General features: G+C 41.6%; 1 protein-coding gene across 2 annotated transcripts in view; it reads right to left on the minus strand.

Moving 5' to 3' along the window:
• Positions 1-23,593, minus strand: part of DOCK11 (dedicator of cytokinesis 11) — an 80,877-nt gene continuing 57,284 nt past the window's right edge. For both annotated transcript variants that reach the window (XM_056491241.1, XM_056491242.1), the window contains 13 exons: positions 19,171-19,353; positions 18,407-18,520; positions 16,560-16,775; positions 16,419-16,476; positions 14,659-14,765; positions 13,619-13,741; positions 12,689-12,802; positions 10,800-10,946; positions 9,736-9,946; positions 9,242-9,432; positions 8,677-8,777; positions 7,281-7,419; positions 1-4,793 (listed from right to left, as the gene is read on the minus strand). In XM_056491241.1, the coding sequence (XP_056347216.1) occupies positions 4,671-4,793; positions 7,281-7,419; positions 8,677-8,777; positions 9,242-9,432; positions 9,736-9,946; positions 10,800-10,946; positions 12,689-12,802; positions 13,619-13,741; positions 14,659-14,765; positions 16,419-16,476; positions 16,560-16,775; positions 18,407-18,520; positions 19,171-19,353 (1,827 nt within the window). In that variant the 3' untranslated portion in view covers positions 1-4,670. The remainder of the gene's footprint in view (positions 4,794-7,280; positions 7,420-8,676; positions 8,778-9,241; positions 9,433-9,735; positions 9,947-10,799; positions 10,947-12,688; positions 12,803-13,618; positions 13,742-14,658; positions 14,766-16,418; positions 16,477-16,559; positions 16,776-18,406; positions 18,521-19,170; positions 19,354-23,593) is intronic.

Raw genomic sequence — 23,593 nt, forward strand, 5'->3', positions numbered from 1 at the left:
TAAAAAAAGCAATTTGTCCTTTATTCTCTGGTGAGGTAAATATCAATTACACCTGAACTTACATTACATTGTGTAAGAGCTGGTACAGCTGCCTGGGCATATACATGAGTTCAACCACCTTGTAAGTTGAGTGAATTGATGAAGAGCAACAATAAATACATATCCAAACAGCAAAAGTCTGGGTTTGAAAATTGCAATTCCAGAACAGAGCAAAAACCCAGTCACAAACTTACTGGATATTTTTAGGTAATAGGGTGATCTGCTGGGACATTTCCTTACTTGTGATTCACATCTTGTTTCTATTGATAAATTTCTGTGTATGACTGTCTTTTTTTCCAATGAATTATGGTTTTGGGATTTCCCTGAGCTGGATGTTGTGGTGCTAATGTCCCTTCAGGATTTTTAAGTTAACATCTATTTGTTGCTGAATAATTTAGTGTTCACCATTTCATTTGGTGCATTTCCATGCTTGAAGATTTATTTTGGTAATCTTCTATAGAGATATATGTGATAGCTCAGTGCACTAGGGTTTAGTCCCATGAATCTTACAGTGGTATTAGCTTTTGATCACTTCATTTCTGTAAAATGAAGAAAAAAATTAAAAAAAAACCCTATCAAAGCATGTTTATTGAAACACTTATTTTTCCTGTTTGTGTAGTCTTTTATTTTGACCTGGAATAAACTCTGAACTTGACTGCCATGTGATTTTTTTCCCCTGGCTTCTTGTAAAGATTATTAATTATTCAAGAAAAAGAAAGTAAAAAGAGCAGTATAGGATGGCTGGTCTCAGGAAGCTCTTGAGCAGCTCTGCTCATCCTCTGTGTCCAGTACAGCAGTTAAGAACTGAAGCAAATGGGAGGTGCTGTTCTTTCACACATGGAAGGTTAAACAGGGCTCCTACAACACTCCTAGGTACAACATGCAGGATAAAAGCACTCCTGTTATGATTATGGAGCAGCAGGTGTTAGAATTACATGAGAAGAGAGTAAATTACATCCAGCTGAATAGTACTTATTTATCACAATTGGTTTGCCACTGCTTGGCAAAGCACATTATTTGAATTACAGTCTGTGGCTGCACAAGAATTAGCTGTACACAGTGCTCCTCAACATAGCAAGAACCCCATATTTAGTCAGAGAACTCATCTCAGTGAACAGATCCACACATGCTACTCTCCTCAAGTGGGTAAATTGAGTAAGATGTAGTTTTATTTCCATTAAATTTTTGAGCCCGTAATTTCCACTTATGTTCTTCTCCAGTTCTTTGGGGCCAAGTTACTCAAATCATAATGTGAGTCCATGAGATTTGGTCTCTTTAGAATGGGAAAACATATTTTACCTACTTTGAGACAAAGGTGTTATGCTTATGTAAAGTTTTATTCTGTATCAAAATACCATGTTGTATATGTTCAAAAGTCTTCTGGAACAAAACCAAACATTACACACTACAGGTATTCTCTCATCTACGATTTTTCATTCACTGGCTTATCTCATGAAAAGTCCTGATATCAGAAGTTTAGAACACCAAATAATATGTAAAAATACATCATTTGCTGCAGTAAGTCCTTAATTCCAGATTTTTTGGGGGAGGAAATGGAGCTCTGAGGCTATTTTTCTTAAAATGATGCTTTCTAATCCCTCTGCAGAGAAAAAAAACCCAGTAGGTCCAATAGAGAAAATGTTTACACTTTGCTTACTCTGTATATCTCTAAAAGCAAGCTCCTGTACATAAAATACTGGCAGACCCTCTGTTGCTTTGTATGTCCTATCTGCAAATTTCCATCTGGCTTTGACACATCCCATTACCCAAACCAATCCTGATACTGAGAGTAGCCAACTCCTCTTAATGCTCACAGATACTTCATCCCATTTATTTTCCTTTTATGAAAAATTATCAAGGCATCTATTCTGAAGACTTGATGTGTTACACAGCAGTTTTGCAGAAAAAATAATTAGAGGCATGCAAATAAAACATGCAATGTAGTCCAACTGAGATACAGAAAGAGTGTGTGCCAGGATGTAATTTGAAATATGTTCCACTAATCTTTCAAGACTAAAAAAAAATCCTGCCATTCCTAAGGCAAGAAATAAGAAAGACAAGAAAATCAAAATGTTAATGAACAACAGACATTTATATTCTTCTCAAACAGGGCAAATGGAATGTACCCAATGTGAGTATCAGCTACATAAAACAGGCACGTACACAGTACACTCTCCAGCTATATCTGTGATTAATCTCTTTCAGCAATAAATAAGAAAAGATCTGGAGGATGTCTTTAAACTGGGGCATTAAATAAGAAAAGGACATATAGAGAAAATGTGATCATCTCCTCAGTACCACTGTCCAAAAACAGCAGTAAAGTAATGGCCACTCATTCTTTCTAGATTGGTGAACAAATAAAGGAAAAACAAATTAGTTTGTTACCTGTCTTTTTATAACCTAGCTAAAAAGGAGATTTTCTTTAGAAAAATCCAGAAAAATTATTTAGCAGCACAGAAGGATAATCCCTAGAGCATATCATTTTTGTAATTCATTAAAAATGCAAATAAGTGTATCCTTCTGAAATGCAGTGACTGTATATGTTCTAGCAGGACTGGTATTAAGCACTTCTTTTTTGGTCAAATTACTGTGACAGTGAAATGACAACTCCAATATCAACAGTTTCAGAACAAAAGAGTTCTTTTGAGACAAAAACTCACCTTGGACCATCAAAGACAACTGAAGATACAAGTAAGAATTTCACTGGAATTCCAGTAAAAATAAACAGAAATTGAAAATTCAGCCAACAATATTATCTCAGAACATTAAAGACATCAAAAAACATGCATAAGGATCTCCCTGCAAATCCAGGAAAACTATTGGGTTACCTGTAGTATCTGAAAGAGCTACAGTGCAAGAGCTTTTGGATGTTTGTATCTCATACATTTGCTGTGGTCAAGACCTGCCTTTACTACTGATATTTAGAGGTCAATTAGCTCCAAAAGTATCTTGTATTGCACTGACTTGTATTGCAATGAGCTTCACACCTCTTAGTAAAGTAATTTAGAAAACTCTCAGTATATGCTTTTAAGTATTATTTGTTGAAAGATAACAATCAGGAAAGTGCTAACCATATTTACACATACTAGTCTCTCTTCCTCTTACTGAAAGTTTGTGCTAAATTTAGAGCCTGTCTGGCACACAAGGACACAGAAGCAGAAATGTGGCTGGTTTGTTATAGGCACATCTGTATTTTGCTTGAAACAGCAAATGGATCACAACTCTACTTTCTCAGAGTATGAGTAAGGTAGGTATTTAGAATCATGCATAATAAATATTTTGGTCCAGTTATTATTTGAAGATAATTTTTGTCACAAAGACTCAGAAGCTTAACATTTTATAGTCACTACAGCCAAGCTAAATACCCAGCTGGAGTCCTTTTATTATGGCATTTTGTTACATATCCTTAGAACTCCCACCCTTCCCATATGAACTACTGGAACCATATTTACAATTGACAGGATTTTGAAAAACAAAGATATTAAAAATGTCACTGGATAAAAGAATTACTGAACTGTGTTCTTCTTCCTGAATCTAAAGTGTGTTATTAAAAAAGAGGCAGAGAATGTATGAAAGCTTTGGGAAGGGGAAGAAGGAATAAAATAATTCTGTAAAACACATTTTCTCCAACCACCTATCAGACAAAAACAATGAGCTCTCAGAGAACAGATCTGCTTAACAGGAGGGAACATGCATGACTTCCGGTGCTAACAAATCCTTCAATTTTGTTTAAGTTATTTTGATGTGCTGCAACTTTTTAAACCAATCTCTCCAATTGTTAGAATTTTTTTTTCCAAAGTTGTTAAAGCCCCTTATAACTTCCAACTCAATTTAAGCTGTTCTCAGTTTATATTTGTGTGAGACCATGAGTGGCAAGCAGGAGAAAACTCATATCAAATGGCACATCTCTCAGGTTTGCTCTCAGTGAGTACAATCCATCCTCTCCTGCAGCTGTGAAAGATTACCCAAAATTGGAATCAGCAAGAGAAAGCTCAACTTTCATGGAGATTACTTCAGAAATATCTCCTCTGAGGATGTATGAAAATTATAATTTCTGACTTAGGCATTAATTATTCCAGACTAGGGCAACTTTACTCTCATTGAGTGCAATAGGAGTATGTGGATCCCAGGTCACTTTTTAGAAGAGAAAGGTCTCTTACCAGTAAATACAACTTGTCCTTCATGTCCTCTGTCCAACAAAGCTTTTAGCAGCAATTATGATATAATGCTAATTTCTATATACTCTATACTCCTTCTATTTACAAAGTAGTTTTACACTTTATTATATTCCATTGTACAACTTTACATAGTACGTCATTGTTTCGATTCAGAGTTCAGCATTTCAACATGTATTTAGATAATTGCCTTTCCATGGCCTGCAATTAATTAGCTTAAAAAAATAGTAGAAAACAAGCACAGTGGTGCAATGTCCAGGCACTTCCAATGCTGCTCAGCAAAATAAGCAAGCACCCTCTTTGAAAGCATGGCAACTTTTTGTGGGAAAAAAAACCAAAACAAAGCAAAGGAAACCACCCCACAATTCAATCTTTGCTCATCATGGATGGTTTTAAACATCCTTTGTACAGTTCCAAGAATTCCTGAGAAGGCTCTGTAAAATATGAGTAATATGTTTATATGTCAGCAGTGGATCTGAGCGAGCAGTAACTTCCATCACCAGAGGTTCCGCTGATCGCACAGAAGACATGAAGAGAGTCCTGCATCCATGGTGAATGCATTGTGTCTTCATGGTAGATCTAAACAAAGCAAAACAATCACAAACTCAATACAGGTTTCATTTCATTATGATAATCAAGCTGTTTATAAAGGTATGCAAAAGAGATATCCAACCTTGTCTTCAAAGCTGTTTCACAAAGGCAGCATAACAAAGAAATGAGAAAGAAGAGTAGTTTAGTGATTTCTGTAGCATTCATATACACACTATTCTGTGTATTACTGGATCACTTTTAGTCACAACTATGCACTGTAGGAAAGAAATAGTTCTCTGTAGAACAATTTTTTATTATGTCTTAGCAGGAACAGAATTCTAATAGTTTTTTTTTTTGTGAGCATAGAGAGTACATGCAGCTAAATATCCACGGACACTCACTACCTCCATGTCCAGATTTTGAACTTTGTAGCCTGAAGGACAGCACAGGATCCAGCTGGAATGGCAAAGCTGACTGTGTATTTATTTTCACCATGTGGTTCATCAGTCAAATTAGTTACCTTGAAATTGCATTAGTGAAACTGAAATCACTGGCTATCATAAACAGCTTTCGGACATCCAGCTTTCCACCAGCCTCTGAAATTTCCTGGACCTGTTTGTTCAGCTGCAGTTTATCAATTTTTTGCGTTTACATTTCAGCTTAAAAGATCTGTAAATAGGTCACAGGGTGATCCAGTGATTACTCATCTGCTCTTGCATCTCAAAAGAAGGACACTGCTTTAGGACACTGGCAATACTTAGAAAAACGTATGTTATTTGTAGTGAGAACACCAAGTTAATGCACTATACTTTTTACATTTAACTGATGTTGCAAAATAAGAAAACTTATTCCATTATTCCATTCCAGGTTGAATTTGTTAGATATTAGGTCATTTGATGGCAATGCAAAGTACAAGTCAGCTGTTGCACATAATGTTGTGCAACTATGAAGTGTTCAAAAACATGTTTTAAGATGCCTTTTGAGCTATTACAAGAAAAAAGTGAAAAGTATATCCTTCCCAGGGAGCTCTTCACTTGGACATTTCAGTCATATTTTGCCTGTCATTTTGCACAGACACAGCAGTGGATGAATCTATTGAGGTAACAGGGGGTGTGTTTTAACAATGCTTCTTTGTTCTAAAATAATCTAAACTATTGTACTTTGACAGTGCAGGACTGAGTGATTTGGTTTTGATTTGACTATTGCAAAATTCAAAAGCCACAAAAGTTCCAGCAGCTGCATGCAAATTAGATGTCTTGGCACTGGCCAACAGCTCAGAGTAAGCAGGTGGCAGCTCTTATGAACAAGCCTCTCTGAGCAAAGTTCAGTAGTGGAGTATGCAAGTATGCAAGTGGCAATGAAAAAAACAGTGTGGAAAATGTGCAAAATCAATAGTTTGCACACCAAAAAAAAGGTGGCCATGAGCAGAGAAGGAGGAGGATCTAACAAATGCAACAGGAATGCAGCAGTCACTCTCTGATGGATCCACCCTTGCACTCCTACAATAAAATTCATCCCCATCATGAGACTGTTTCCCTGAAATGATCTTGTACTCTTCCAGAACAAGACTCTGATTCCCATTAGCATTATTTTATTGTAAACTAATCTTATTTACAAACAGAACCTGGTGCAGTTGTATTATTTTGCCACTTGCAGATTTTTCAATTGGTGTGAACAGCTACACAACTGGCTGTGGAATTTGCCTATCCATTTTTAGTGCATCTTTAAGTCAGTCACACAGAGACTATATACTGACTAACTGGGAAATCCTGAAAGCATTCTTCTAAATTTCAACTTCTATGGACCACAATGCAGTCTGTACTATTCATTTTATATCCTTGATGCTATAAATCTACAAACTTTCTTTTGTCATAACGAAGGCAAAATTAAAGAGCAGAGGTATGGAAATTATTTCAGAAAGCCAGTTCTCATCTAATTATCTAGCAAGATACTAGATAGAAGTACAACTGCTCTTTGAATCTCTGGCCTCTCTGATGCTACTATTCAAATGTATTTTCCTAGAAAGATCCAAGAAAACATAAAATCATAGATCAAATAAATTAGCACTAATTTTAACAGTGCACATAAACGGCATGCTGGCATTAGGCAAAAATTATAAGAAAACATATAAAAGGAAAAATAACATATTGAAAAAAACCTGTAAGATGGATATAACTGAGGAAATGGAAATTCTGCCAGAGAACTTTGACCTGTGATCTCTTTATAATTTTCAGACATGACACAGAACATGGCATAGGATTTCTGATGACCACAGCATGCAGTGGTGTGTCACTGAAGACTCCACCCTGCAGCACTCTAAATACTGACATCAGGCTGAGACTTCCAGTCAAACAAAGCAGTTTTAGGAATCCACCAAATCTACTGCTTAATTTCCACGTTTGCTTACTTGCCCATTTATTTTTAACTACAAAACATGAAGAATGATCACATTTTCAGTTCCCAGCCAGTTTTCAGCTTAGTGAGTTTTCAAGCACAGAGAGACACCTTGATGGGCTCCTGCCATGCAGTACATGCCTGTTCATGAATGATGTCAGAAAGCTCCTTAACCATATCCTGAAAGTTTGATTTTAACCCCTCATGGTACTCCACTTGATCCTCCTTAATGAGACGCTCGTTGAGCTCCAGCGCAATTCCACAGGCTTGGATAAACTTCCTGGGGAGGAAAGGAATGAACTTGGAGCATTACAATAGCCCAGACTTCTACCAAAGCAAGCAACTAAACAGACAGGCAAATCTCAGTATTTCCCACCCCCCTTTCTCCAGTGTTTGGGGCAAGACATATTCCAGGAGTATCCCAGGCACAGTGAATCAGGGGATGAAGAGGGACTGCAACACAGGCATTGGGCTTTCTGCTGGAGCTTCTTTGAGCCTGGATCCTCAGTAGATGGGACAGCCAGTCCTGCAGGGCTGGCCAGAGCTGGGTGTGTGTGACACAGAGGTCAGGCTCCTGACAGCAGAGACCCCTGCCAGAAAGAAGTTCACACCATGGGGGGCTGTAATGCTCTTTCTGGGGGCTGTTACTCATTCTTTGCTTCATTTAACACACTTCATTTAATATTTTCCTTTATTATAAAACTCAAGAAAAATACATTCACAACTGAAATGGAGATTGTGTTTGCACTGCAAGGCTGGGAAGTGAAACCATGCATGGCATGTTTTCAGGGACTGCCCCCTGATTGCAAGGTTACACGGAAGGAGAATGGCATTAGCCCAAATGCTGCTTTCTTCATACAACGAGAATGGGGAAATGGGTGAACTGGGAGTCATTCCACAGAGCAAAAAATGCAGGGGCTGGTGCACAACAGGTTACAGCTGAAGAGAAAAGAGGGTGGAAAAGACTCATCATCCTGAGGTGAAACAAGAGTTGCCTAATCAAATCTTGGGGGACACTTTCAAGTGGAAGGTAAAACTTACACTAAGGGACAGAAATGGGAAAAACACCTGTGCAAGCCACAGTTAGCAACAGAAACAAGAATAGTGCTCTTCCAAAAACTGGGAAAGGATTTGCTTAAAAATATTTCAAGTTCATCATTAGCTAGCAAAAAATCCCCATGGAAAAACTGGTAAACAATACACAATATCAAGGACCCCTGAACACAGGACTGTGAGACCTCTGGTTTTCAAACATACTTTATGTTATAACCTCAAATACCCACACAAAGTGTTGAAACAAGTGTTCAAGCAAATCTTCCCATGGAGAGCACAGCCCTGGAGTTGGGAACTCTTGAGATATATATAATTTTATTGGCTTTTTTCATACATGTGAACATCCAAAATCCCACGAGACTTGGATCTTTATAAGACATATCTAAGTATCCAGCATCTGCTGAGTCTGGAGACAGACAAAAATATAACCAAACAGGTACCACCTTCCAGCCAGCTACAGCTTTTACTGCATTAGAAATCCTACCTGAACATTTCCTTTAACTCATTCACTTTCTTAGCAGGGTATTTGTTGGACTGGCTGTCACTTAGGAAAGCTCTGGCATAGGCCAAAGGACCAGCATTAACCTAGAACAAAAGAAGAAATCATTTATGCTAGAACTGCTGCTGAGATAAAAATAGATATTAAGTTTGTTTCCTCATATTTTCCTCTTATTTCCGTGAGGAAAAGCAGCACAGTCTGAGTCCTAAGGTCACTTATCCAGCTTGAAAAGCCAGGCTCACAAAACGGCTCTTTGTGCTTGATTCTTACAGTACAATCTTCAAGACTTAAATATATTTCAGCAATTACTTATGCCTGATTAATGTGCAATTACACTTGGACTTGCCACTGTAAACACCACTGGAGAAAATGTTTATTCCCACCAGCCAGCCCTTGTGCAGCACTGAACATAACAGGGAGGCTGTGCTGGAGGCTGCAGCCCTGAAGCCTGGGTAGTTAATGATTTCTGGAAAGTAAACATGATGTGACAATGCCTCACCCTGAGCTGTGTATGCAAATGCAACTCTGAACAGACATCAAACAGACTGACCTGCACAGAAACACAGCCCTGCAGTTTGAGCTGCAGCTGGATCATGTCAACATCACCAGCAGAGCAGAGTTTCTGCAGCTCTGCTGTCTTGTCCTTTATTTCATCAGTAGCAACATCAATTGGCTTTAAATTAACCTGATGTTCATAATTGACCGGAATTCTCTTCTTAACATATGGAAAGGAGTTCAAAGCTAGCAGAAACAGCAAAAGAAATGTACAGATTGAAAAGTCATGCAGCACACAGGAGTACTCTTCACAGAACACATACAAGCAGATTCTTGCCCTTGGGGATGTGAAATCCCAAACAAGTAATTTACCAGCACCATTTCTTACTCTATAAAAATGCAAGGTAAATTACCCCTCCCAGCCAGGATATTGTCTCACAATTCTGATTAAGCTGAGAGAATTTGTCACGCTTCTGGAATATTTTCATGAGCTAGAATAGCATCCTAATAGTTACTGATACTGTTTCATGCTCAGATATTTATACTTACTAGTTAGAATGGTCCTTTTTTTACATTGTTCTTCCACACTGCCATGCTTTTTTCCAGATAAAGTGTAAGGAGTTTCAAATACAAATCTATTGATATTATGATTTCTTTCAAATTCAGTTTTTCTTTCAGACATTTCTTTGTCTTCAAAGTAGGGCTTCACATAAGTCACTTGAATATGGGCATACTTGGGATCAAGGTCTTTAATGTTGACCTAAGAAATAAGATGGTTACTCATAGGAGAAGCAAAGGTTAATAAGTTATAACTGGCTAATCTGTTCACTAGATTTAAACTAATTCCCTGCTCCCCTGGCCTCACTGCATGAAGACCAGTGACACACCAAATGCTCATTTTACCCTCAGCTGGGATGTCCAACCATCCACCAGCAGATAAGACAAGGAGGTGTGGCACAAGAAATACATCACCTGGTGCCAAACAAGCTGCTCCTGCTGTAGGCAGTCACATTCCCTGTTCCATCAAGTGCAGCACAGGCCTGAGCTACTTAGTCCTAATATGACCACAAAGTTTCCAGACCAGGATCCAGTGCTCATACAGTGCTGGGCCAGGCAAACCTGCAGGCTTGCACTAAACCAGCTTTGGGATCACCAGCACTGTCTTTGGTAACCCAGACAAATCCCACTGCAGCCTAAGGGTGTGCACAGCTCTTGCAGGGAGCATAAAAAAGTATTCCACAAGAAAAGAAAGGGCCTAAGGCTGCAAGGCCCAAAGAGATTTTCTTTCTGACTTGCAGCATCAAAGCAACAAGCACTAACTCCACTTCCAGTCACCAGATGCTGTGTGCTGGTTTCTAATGCCTTCAACAAGGCTCAGCATGATGGGGATTGCAATTTCCCATCCACAATTCACACCTGGGAGCCACAGCAGCACCAGGCTGTGCAACATGCCCACACACAGCAGCAGGAGGATGCCAGGGGCAGCAGGAACCTGCAGGAAGGTGTTTGTAAGAGGGTGGAGGAGAGGGCTCACTCTTCCCCTGCCACTGGCAGAAGGCAGGGATGCTCTGCCATCCTCCTTCAGCTGCACAGAGCATGCAGTTTAACTCTACCTTATTAGAATCCTGGATAATCTTTACAGTCTCTGACCCAAACTTTTCTCCATAAAGTTTAAGAAGTCTGAAGGAGATCTCCGAGAGGCCTGTCAGTTTGGGTTCCTTATAGACATATTCCTTCCCATCTTCTTCCTCAAAGAATGTCTGCCATTAACCACAAAAAAAAAAAAAATAGTGAGAAATAGCTCTGTTTCTTCATTTGGAACACTTTTATCTTAGATTTGCTGCTGGTGAAGCAAGCTTCTACTAACATTTCAGAGAGCCAAAAAAGTTTGGAAGGCTATGGCTCACAAAGTCTCACTGAACTTTGCCTGTTTAATAGGTTCCTTAAAAAATGGTCCAAAAAATAATTATTCAACCAACACAAACATGACACATCATTACTTGAGTACAACCAGTGAGAAATCTAAACTATGTGGAAGATGGTTTGGCCAGCATTTGACCTTTTGGAAAGCTGGAAAGAGACAGGAGAAAAAAACCACAAAAACGAGGTACAGAGAAGGAGCAGAAAGATACACAAGCTGAGGAAGCCCTGACAGCAGAGCCACAGAACAGTCTGAAAATAAAGAATTTGTGTAAGCTGCAAGAGACTTTAAGCAATAAAAAAAGAAATGTGTTTCCTGTCTTTAATTCCTCCTCTATTCAGGGAAGTGGGATTTGGTGTATTTACTGTAAAAGGAGACCAAAATGCATCAAAGGCTGTGCTTGCATCATCAGTCTTACCCATAATGGAAACAGCATGGGAACTTCATGCTTTGGTGAGTTGTTCCAGTTAGAACTTGTGACACAGTGTTAAGCTATCTGTGTGCAGCTGGAATATAAACCCAGGAAACCTTTAAAGTGTGAAACTGGGATGTTACACAGCCTAATTTTAAGGGCTGATCCAGTTATTTCCAGCTTCTGGAAAACTAAGCAGTTGTTTCCTTTTATCTGTTGCTAACTTTATTTGCTTTTTACATATTCAAACTTACAGAGAAGATGAGGATAAATATAACATGCATGTTTGTTGCAGCCAAAGTCACTGCTCTGATATGTTGTGACAGTGACATTCAAAGGTATAAACCCATGATGGTTTCAGAGGTATTCATCATCTCCTCTAAAAGAAGGAATAAAGAAAGGCAAGGCTAATGTAATTTACATGGTGTTTTCTAAAGAGGGGTCCTGCACCTTCCCCTCAGTTATGAGTTCACAAGCAGGAGCAGGTTGTTCAGAGACAGAAAGGACATGAGGGTATCACACTTTATTAACTGCTACAGGTGGAGAAAAAAATAAAACCACAACTGCTTTTAAGCTCAGAAGACTTCATGAGCCATGATAAGATCATGCCACTTCCTGGGACTCTGAGCCCCAGATATAATATCATTTTCACTACCTCAGCTAACAAAAGTACTACCTATCTCTACGTGTTTGTAATCAACACTGATAAATATTTTGCCTCAAAACCTTTTACTCTGCTAACACTCAGAAGGGAGCAGCATTTTTTCTGTAGAAAAAAAGTCTGTTACTACTACTGTTTATATATATGGTTATAGTTATATACTGTTACTAGTTATATACTATACACACTAAATTGTGTCTGTGTAATCTACAATAACTATAATTACCAAAGAACCCTCAGCATTTTCTGAACCCACTAAGCCATTTCCTAAGTGCTGAGTCGTTGTATGAAAAGCCTAACAGCAGAATCATAAACTTTATAATAAATCAAGAGCTCCTGGAGACAAATACAAACCCTCATCCTCAGTGTGCAATACCAAAACACTCACACAGACACACTGGTGGCTGCACCAGAGGAGTTTTTAACTCCAGGTCTGAGAGAGCAGCAGCTTCTGGGGCCAGGATCCTGGTGAGGGAGGGGTAGCTGGCAAGCCAGTGTATATACTTACTTGTCCATAAAAGGCCACTCTAAAAAAGGTTCCAAGAAGCCTCTTCCTTGTGTGCATTACTTCCAATATCTTAGCATATGCTCCATGGAGTGTTCTGTACAGCTGGGTGAGTTTCTGGAAATCAGATTTTAACACCATGATGAAAGCAGGATCTTCCAAGCAGGACATGTTAGCTAACACCAGAGATACCTGAACAAAATCCTCTGGAGAACTGAAACCTTATTTCTAAAGAGGTTGAACACATGCAGTCTTGTTTGAAGAACCTGGTTTTAGTACAGTGCTTGGTGTCAGTTCTGAAGGGCACCACAGGCTTCAGCACTACTGCCCCTGGAGAGAAGGCTGAGGGCACTGTCTCAGCCTGTTTCCTCACTGAGCCTTCACACACAGAGCAGCTGGCAATACTTCACCCAAGAAGTTGATTTTTTAAATTAAAAGCAGCTTTACAAAGAAAAAAATACATTGAGGTAAGGCTTGTATGACTGATGTTCTGTCATGGCACAGGGAGTCAAAGGGGACAGTACTGAGCTGAGGCACAGGTCACAGCACATGGTGGGAAGGAGCAAGGCTGGGAACAGCTTCCTTCCTTCCTCTCCACTTGCCACTGAATTCTAGTCCTTTCTCTGAACTGCTCTCATTCTGTTTTTAACCATTAAAAACCTCAGGTCTCAAAAAGAATCCAGCTTTCTTTACAGGAAGGAAGGTGGTAATTATTCACTAAGCAAGAGTCATCCATGTCTTTAGCTTTGATAATCACCTTTCAGATCATTGCTTTCACTAATTTCTTTAATAACCAACAATGGACCCCAGTGTGTGCTTTACTGACACCAATTCAGTAACTCATAACTTCAAAAATAAAAAGTCCCCTGGTTTTTTTTTTCTTGACAATCTAGAAAATTACCTGCTCTATGCAAACTACTTCAAAATACCCACCTCAAACTCACGCCGCTTTTCATAAATAGGGATGATCAGTTTGGAAACTTCAGAAATTGTTTCATAACGCTCTGCCTTCCACAGGCCATCTATACACTGCTCCAGCAGCTCCACCAGAACCTCCTATGTGAGCAACCAAATGGGTGGTGTAAATAACACTCCAGCTTAGGAGATAAAACCATTTTAACTTCAATACTTTAATCAGATCCCAGAATAAGTAAATGAAGTTACATAAGTTTAAACACTGTGTATTCCTGGCCTTTCTAAAGGCACTCTAAATTTTAGGGAGGAGGAAGGGGAAGATAAAAGGACAAGTTATTTTTTAGAAGCTCATTAATTCTTCATAAATCATTGGCATAATAGCCAGCAAGTATGTCCTGGTTATTTAGCTACTTCCCCAGGAAAATGCAAAAGTTCTGGGAGGGTTTGGACATGAGAGCACTGGAGATTAGAGGTGTGTTACTAAGAAACATGTCCAAGGAACAAGCAGTGGGCTGTGATGCCAAGGATCCTCAAGCCTTGATGAATGAGCAGCTGGGCTGCAGGGCCACCTCACTCAGCTGTGTGGCCAAACCAAGGCAGCTGCACAGGGATGGTGCAGAAGAGCTCGTGAGAGAGACTTCATTGCTCATGGGTGGATCTACCCACTTCCCCAATGCCTTGCTGCAGCTTCTGGATTGTTCTGCCACGGTGTCCTGCAGCACAGCCCTGGCTTAGGCGGGCCCTAAGATGACCCCTCCCTGGCAGAGCCTGACTTCAGTCTGTCCCTCCTTGGAAATATCACACCTGGCTGTGCTGCCCTGTGCTGGCAACATCAGCATTTGCATAACACAGCAGGCAAGAACTTACATCAATTGCACCTGTCTGAATCATACACAGAAAATTCTTCAGAGCAGATTTCTCTTGGGAAATTGGAATGGAACAGTCTTATTTACAGATACTAGTGCATAACTGCAATTTGTTAGAGATCACATGAAAGAAGTCTAAAACTAAATCCTAATCAGATATCAAATATCCTGTATCTACAGTACAGGATTCACCTCGCTGTAATGTACATCCATCATCCCGCCATCTTCTTTCATTGCACCTTCTTCATCTATGTTGGGAGTGATTTTCCTGAAGGCAGCACATCCACTGGGAAACAGCTCTGCAGCAGACAAAAGCAAATGGATTAGTGGAATTATCTCAAATGTGTCATGCAAATCAAACCACTCAGCAACTCTCTCACTGCTCCACTCAACCCTAGTGAGATGGGGAGAAGAATCAGAGAAAAGAAGTAAAACCCATGGGTTGAGATAAGAACAGTTTAATAATTGAAACAAAGTAAACTAAGGTAATAAAAATAATATAGAGAGATATAAACCTCAACAAAATCAGGTGATGCACAACACAGTTGCTCATCACCTACTGACCAATGACAAAACCACTCCCAGATCACTCCTTTCCCAGGTAACTCCCACAGTTAATACACTGGGCATGACACTCTGAGATGTGAAATATCCCTTTGGCCAGCTCAGGTCAGCTGTCCCAGCTATTCCCCTTCCCAGGTTTTTGTGCAGCTCCTCACTGGCACAGCATGAGACACTGGAGAAGTCCCTGACTTAGAGTAAGCACTACTGAGAAACAACCAAACCAGCCATGTGTTGTGAACATTACCATCACACTGAATTCAAACAGAGCACCAGCTACCAAGCAAGAAAAGTAACTCTATCCCTATCCAGCTGTTGCTGGAGAGCTGGGTGGTAAGCACAGAGAACTGTACACTCCTAGCAGGGAAGCACAGTTAGGTACCCCAAAACTTTGGGTAGTTCTGCCTTTACTGAACCATTCCAGCCTCTGTATATGTAAAAAGTGCCAGTGACAGAAATAACTCAACATTCAAACTTCTTTTAATATTCCTTTGGACTTGTTCCTCTTCCCCTTTAGGAGTTCTCCTTTCCCACTACTTGTGGTAAGCAGCTTTTGTGTACAAATAAAACACTGAGAACTTTCAATATCCCCCTCTCTGCAGCCACGTGAAATGTGTGTATATATCACAAGAACAAGTCCTGATTTTTCCCACTTTGCCAAGACAAAGTACAGAATTTGGATGGACTCCAAGCCTCCTGAGCAGGGCACTGAAGAACTTCCCAGACAAGGCAGTGCATGTAATCAGCTTTTATGAAGCCTTAACTTTCTGAAGTGTTAAGGGTCCACTTCAACAATTACTCCCTTACATGGAAATGAGAAATGGGGTCAATATATCAACTGTGGAACAGGTATTTAAAAGAAAACCTGCAATGTGGTGTAACTTAACACACAGCTCTATGCTTCCTTCCTGTTTTGCACTAAGCCACAAAACTCTCCTTTTTTCCTGATTGTTTTTTACATATGTGTATGGTTAGGCTGCAGCCTCATTTCTTGACTGATTTTTAACTGCTTTATTCTACAGTTTTCTGTACTGCCTATAGTAATAATTCTGATGATCATATTGAGTCAGTTTTTAACAGGGCCTTCCCCTGTGAGCACATTCCCTAACGTAAAATACAAGTGAAGATTTAAACCAGGATATGATGTGTCAGTTTTTATTTCACTCAGCACCATGCTAGGATGGCTGTCCAAGTAAACAGATATGAACAACAGTAATTTCTTAAAGACTACTCATCATCTTCTAGCTTTATACACTGCAAGATTTTTTTTCCTTTTTAGCTTGTTTACAAAATAATAATTTACTGAATTGAGAGAGCCTTGCCTTTAAAAAGATCCTGACACCCCCAAACCCCACCATCATCTTCCCTGTGTCTCCCAGGCAGACACTTACTCTTCCTGTGCAGGAACTCTGCAACGAGGGCTGCTACATGAACATAACACATGGCTGCCTGCAAAGCACAAAGGGAGATTATCAAAATGCCATCTGTCAGTCTGTCCTGCTGTGCACCACGCTGTGAGCTGCACAGTTCACCTCTGAGAAGTCTCCGTTCTTCACGTGGATCTTGGCCATGCTGTCCAGCCACGTTTTCCGGAGCTCTGGGGTGCTTGCGTAGGACTTGGCCAAGCTGTACTGGAGATCCACCAACATTTCTGGGTCCTTTTCATGTTCCTTCATCTGAGCAGTAGCCATGAGCACTGTGCGGATCCTCTTTGTCAAATCTTTGACTTCAGAAGGAAAAGCCGTTGCCTGACACAAACCAAATTGAATTAGACGCTAATACAGCGAATGCAGGCTTTGCCAAGGAATGGCCCTTTCAGCCAGCACTCCACTTATCTGAAAACACTGGGCACACAGTAGATAAGGCTAATTAACTCTCCCTTACTGAGCTCCCACTGCACACAGTGTACAGTGTTTCATCTGCGTTCAGAGGCATTTCAGCCATGGCATGCCCAGGGCCAGCCTCTCCAGGTCATCCCAGAATGGCAGCCTGGCTGCTCCCATGCTACATGAGGCTGCCTCCCTGGCACCCTCAGGAGCTGGTGTCAGAGCAACACTGAAGAGCTCCACACATGCAAATGTCTCTGGATGAGACCACAAACCATGGATTCAGTAATTTTCATTTAATTCAACATCTGGCTTGTTAGACTCTGATGTGGTCTCTCTTCAATTCCTAAAGCACTGAAGGCATTTGTAGAGCTTCCCACCACAGGAATGTAGTAGAGAAGCACGTGCTCTGATCTGATCCCCTGCTCAGAACAAGGCTAATATTGAGTCAGAGCAAGGCTTGTCCAGCCAAGTTTTACTCCTATAACAGAAAATCCTTCCTAGGCCCTGCCCCAAGGCTGCACAGCACTCTTGGGAAATAATTTTTTCTTTAGCAAAATTGGAATTGTCCTTGCTGCAACTTGCGTACACTGCCTCTTGTCCTGCACTCCACATCTCCATAAGCTGCCTGCTGTGGAAACAGCAGGTAGGTTCTCCCTCAGATCTCTCCCTCCATGAGGACCCTGGTTTATGTTCCCTCTTCTCAGATTCCTGTTCCTCAGCTGCTGCTATGGCAATGCATAGAATTCTTGCCAGTGTGTTGAAATCTCACTTGTACTCTTGCACCTACACAAATACATAAACTTGATTCAATGATCATCTCATGATGCAAATTGCAAGTTAAGTATGGCTCAGTGAAACCCTTACCAACATCTGTGTGTAGAAAAGTGAGATTTTTGCCAGGTATAACCTACCTATAAATTTGTTAGATCACAATTAAGCAACTAATGGAAGTTGCCATTAAGTCTTTAGGTCATACTGTAAAACACTTCCCATTTCCCCTATCTTGTCTTGGCAGCTATTCTGTGTGAGATGGAGAACCCTCCAATTGCTCAACAGGTTGGGCATAAACCACTAATTCTAGTACACAGATAGGCAATTGTTTTCCAAAGAAATACAACCATTAATCTTCACATAAGAGCTCTTTCTTAACATTACAGACACTCAATTGAATAAAACTAAATCCTGCTAATTATTACCTTCAGGCAACAGAAATATCAGACCCTCCCTTGACATCTCTCTCAAAGCTGGGAGTTCCTGGAAAGTTCTTTGGACAACCTTGCAGGCAGAACACTGCAAAGCACAACCTGAGCTGTTTGGCTCCCTCCCCTTGGAATGAGGTCTCATGTTTGGAGCACAACCTGCCTGAGCAGCTGGTCCTGTTGCTGCTGGCATACAAACACTTGTTTACTGAGCTAATGCAGCCCACTATGAGCCTATAAATCACAGTTCCAGTCATTAGCATAACACTTAAACACAGTTTCCAGGAATCTGTCCCCAGCCTTGCATAAGTGGCAGATAGCACATGATGGGATGTGACACCTCCAACTCACCTTCATAGGCCTGTCACTGTTTGCAAAGTTGTTAATGATGAGCAAGGAGTCCTGAAATCTGGTTCCACCGCTGAGGGCCACATCTGCAATTAACTGGCTCACTGCAATTATTATCTGTGGGGCAAGGTAGAGGCTTTATTTAAATAAGCCCTAATAAAAGGGTTTTATTAAGGTCACACTTAATAAAATGCTCACAGGTAAACATCACCTCTTTTCCACCACGTAAGCAGCGGCTGGTGCTGTGACTTAGTTCTCACATCTCCCAAGGACAGACACTCCCCAGAGACCAAACTGCTCTGCAGAACTAACAACCCAACTATTATAATATGAATCCCTGTTTGGACACTAGTTACCTTCTTCTGTGACTGTTTACAGCCCAGAGTATTCATGTGTCTCCCCAGGTATCTACATTTGCTTCAAAAACTGCCAATGCCAAAAAAGCAGCTCCAAGGAAATCCCTTCTCATGCCTCAAGGGCAGCTGTCCTTTCCACTCCATCTCAGCCAGCCTCTGGCACAGAGATGTGGCTGGTGTCTGATACACTAAACCTCAACAGCTTGGAGTAATAATTGCTTGATGGCAATTATTTTACCTAAAGGTGCCTGGACCAGTCACTGGAAATGGGAATTAAGCAAAGCCTGGAAAGCAGGGTGATTTTTGTCCATATGGCAATGGTAGGGTCCTCTGCAGGTATGAGGTCACAGAGCACTATTGCTGTATCTGGTCATTAAACCTCAGGTGTCCTGCTTTTCTTCAGCCACTGACCTGAAGATGTGTTCTCAGAAACGTTCTCCTTTTGGTGAACTCGAAATTATTTCTCATCAGGAGGTACAGAAGAGCAGAGGCTTCGTTCCTTGTGGAAGACACCTTGGAAGTGCAACACTTCAGGATCTCATAGCAGAGGGCAGCACACATGTTCACCCTTCCCTTGAAAAATGCTGAGGGAAACTTCACAAGAGACATGTGAATGTTAGACAAATCCACCACTAAATAAATGGCACTGGGTTCAGATGGGCAGGGGCACAGGGCAACAAACTAAGCTCCAGCCTGGACAGCCTCAGCAAAACTTCTGCCAGAATTCTGAGCCTGAAAGTATTTGTGGGAATGAATTTGGGGCCTATTTTTAACCTCATTTCCTAAAGCAATGTGAACTTTGCTGTCACACTTCTTGGGGACGTGATGTCTCATGTCCATCTAACCCCTTCCCTGATAACATCTGGGTTTACCAGCAAATTCTCACTGAATTGGACTGACAGAACTACATTCTTACAAAAGCCATCATCAAAGCAGTGGGGCAGAGGAGAAGTACCACAGACATTCCCACCACAAGCTGTTATCTGGAACATCAGAAAATCCATCAGAGCCCAACCAGGAATCCAACCTCACTGGGAAACGTGACCTGCAATGCTCACACATCTACATGATCCCCCAAAAACATCTAAAATCATGCCTGCATGCCCTCAGGAATGCAAACAAGAGACTGGCTTGTCCCTCAAAGCCTAAAACTCAGTGAGCTGCCCTGCCTCCCCAGGCAGGGCCACCCAGGGAGCAGCAGGACCAAGCCAAACCACAGTGCAAGCTCCTGGGTGACAGCAAAGCTCAGGGACCTGCAGCAGAGGGGAACAGCAGCACCCTGGTGGCCTGTGTCCCCTCCCTGGGCACAGCCCCAGGGCAGCAGCCCCCTGGGGATGGCAGGGTGTGTCCCTCGGGCTGCAGTGACAGGAGGTGACACCACACCCGGCTCCTGCCATGGGCACAGGGAAGCAGAACAAGCAGGGCTCTGTGCTGGCTCACAGCCACAGCCACCACAGGGACCAGCTGGGGAGGGGAGATGCCACCACCTCCCCAGGGGCTGCTCAGCAGCACCCTGCTCCTCCTGCTGCAGCTGGCAGCCTGGCCCAAGAGTGCCCTGGCCAAAACAGGCAACCATTTGTTCAAGACCCCATGGTCCTCATGGGGCATGGTCCATCAGCCACTTTATCTGCCCCACTACCTTCTGCCCGTGGGAGATGACACTAAATAGTGTCAGTCAGAGGCTGCAGCAGTTATTGTGGCCCTCCACTCCTTGCATTAAGTATGTGTGCTCCAGGAAAACTTGCAGCTACTGCTGTGGCTATCACATGGCATGCTGGTGACAAGGGATCTAGGAGCCATGGCTAGCAAGATATTGTGATTAAACCAAGAAAACAGAATTAGGACATAAAATGCTTTTTGTCCACTGCCTTTGGCCAAAAATTGTCTTCAAAAAACAAAATGGAAAAAAGAAAAACAGAGAGAAAGCAAGAGGAAGCAAGAGAAAGCAAGAGGAAGCAAGAGGATGCAAGAGGAAGAAAGAGAAAGAGAGAGAAAGAAAGAGGAAGCGAAAGAAAGAGAAAAAGAGAAAGAAAGAGGAAGAAAGAGAGAGAGAAAAAGAGAGAGAAAGAAAAAAAGAAAGAAAGAAAAGAGAGAGAAAAAGAAAGAGAGAGAGAGAGAGAAAGAAAGAAAGAAAGAAAGAAAGGAAAGAAAGAAAGAAAGAAAGAAAGAAAGAAAGAAAGAAAGAAAGAAAGAAAGAAAGAAAGAAAGAAAGAAAGAAAAAGAGAAAGCAGCAAACAAACATCATAATAACACAGGGCCATGAAGATGACAGATGCACTTGGGAAAGGAGCTCCCAGGGAGCTGCTGCCCACTGCAGTGCTGTCCTTGCCCCAGAATGAGACAGGACCATGGTGAGCCCTGGGCTGAGCCAGGGCAGGCACACACAGCACAGCCATGGCTGGCACCTGCTCTCAGCAGGGACACTGCCTGCCTGCCTGCTGAGGCTTTCCAGACATTTCCAACCCACTGCCAGGGGTGCCTGGGAAGCTGCTGCAGGAAGAGCCCTGTGCACTCCAGACCAGCTCTGCAGGAAAAACCTTTTCACAGGGAACCCGTGTCCCTCTCTGGGGACCAAGCCCAAGCAGATGCTCCTGGTGCTCAGGGGAGCAGATCCATGGGTCTGGCTGCTGCAGATCCGGCCAGGGGCTGCCTGTGGCTCTCCAGCTGGCCCAGAACACACTCTGGGAGAGCAGGACACAGCCCCTGTGCTGATGACTGTGCACACTGCAGGCACTGAGCCCACTTCTGATCCAGCCCCAGTGATGGACCAGAGCAGGGCTCAACCCAGCAGCCCCAGAGGGACCTGGCAGGGCAGCCATGGGACAGGCAGAACTCATGTCTGAGCTGGTCTTTAATGCACATCCCTCCTCTGTGTTTTCCTTTATAACCTTTAATTTAAAGACTAAGCATGCATATAGATACTTATATATGTATTTATCTGTAAGTGATGCCCTGAAAAGACAGATTCAGTTCTTAAGAAAACCTAGTGTGAAACAAGAACAATCTAGCTTTTGTTGGTTCTTACCAGCCAGTAAAACAGAGGCAGCTTTCTTACTAAATTCCTGGAACACATGCATGCAACCAAAACCAAAGATGCAAACAATTACAGAAGATTTTTGATCCTTGCTCTCTTGTAATTTTTTTTTTAAGTCTTTTGCCTATCAAATAACTGGATTTAATGAGAATACATCTCAGGAGCTTTTTTCCCCTCCAGCAACCATTTGCTGTGACCACAAATAAGAGGGGGATTCTTTTCATTGCAATTATAGCTACAGAAGGCTAGAAAAATCAGAAATTTTCCATTCTAGCTATGACAAAGTTGTAGGTCCTTTTTGCCTTCCTTGAAGTTACAACGTAGAGCAGAGCTAGTATTTGAAAACAAACTTGCAGGAAAACATTTCATCCCTGACTTGTCATGAAATGCAGTGACCACCTGCCTTGGCCACCACAGCCACTTTAGGCCTCAGAAGAGCCCTTGAGAGGACTTAAAAGGAAGTTTGGGACTCGTGTGGTTATGGAGTTGGCAAAGAAAATACTTCCTCATAGATACCATCTGCTGGGCTCATATCTTGCTTTTACAGAAGCCATGTATGTCCTGTCATAGGGGAAATGTGAGAAAGCTGAAATGAATAATTTGCATCTTTGAAGACCCATGATGTGAAATTCAGCATGGATTTAGATTGGCATAAATCCACGGAAACAATCCCACTGCCCATCCTTGCAGCAGCCAAGCATGCAGCCCTCTTGCTGTCACTGGTGTTTTGGAAAGCAAGTGTGGAATCCCTGAAGGGCTCCAGGCTTTGAAGGCTGACAGTGAGATCAAACTGAGCAGGTGTGCAGTCTGGCTTCACATTAAAAAGAAAAAAAACAAAACAAAACAACAAAACAAAACAAAAAAAAAAACAAAAAAACAAAAACAAAAACAAAAACAAAAACAAAAAAAAAAAACAAAAAAACAAAAAAACAAAAAAACAAAACAAAACAAAACAAAACAAAACAAAACCAAAAAAAACCAAAAAAAACCCCAAAAAAACCCAAAAAAAAAAAACCACCACAACAATATGCCAGGAAGGCAAGGAATGTCTGTTATTTGCTATGGGCACAAAACATTTATTTCTGGCTAAACAAACTTCTGGCTAGCAAGGGGGAGAGTGGGGTGAGTACAAATCTGCAGCTGGATGGATCTTGAGGCTGAGAAAATCACAGGCAAGCAGAAAACTCAAAAGAAAGGCAGAGCAATAAACATGCACTGAACCCTAGAGAAAAAACTGAGTGATTCCTGCCAGTTGCCAGTCTAGCATGGAAAAACACCTTGCAGGAGACCATGCTGACTGGAGCAGATAGGGAGCCAGCAAGACCTCTGCATTTCTCATGTGTTTGCTTAGCACAAGCCAAAATCCAGCCCTAGTCTTACACCAGCTCTGAGCTTTGCTGTGGGGTTACAGCAGAATGCACAAAGCACAGACTTTCTCCACCTTTGAGAAACAGTTCAGCAGTCTCTTGTTTTAATCACTTTGCTCAGCAGTGCAAAAGCTCCTTGGAAGTTACTCTTTGCTGCTTACCACTCAGATACCATGCCCTGCCTGGCTGCAATCTGCCACATGGATTTTCCTTGCTAATTGAAGTGTTGAGCTCAAGGGATTTGAGATGTTTTAATTAATTTTGTATTTATGATAACTGCACAACTTGAGAGGGATGGTGTTATGAGCAGTGGCAGGTTTTGACAAGCACAAAGAGCAATGTCAGATCAGTCACTGCTCTTCTGTGGTCAGCCATGGCTTTGTCACTGCTTGAGCTCGGGGCATTGAGCAGCCTCACCAGCTGCCAGGGCTCA

Source organism: Oenanthe melanoleuca, chromosome 4A, assembly GCF_029582105.1.
Source record: "Oenanthe melanoleuca isolate GR-GAL-2019-014 chromosome 4A, OMel1.0, whole genome shotgun sequence".
NCBI lineage: Eukaryota > Metazoa > Chordata > Aves > Passeriformes > Muscicapidae > Oenanthe > Oenanthe melanoleuca.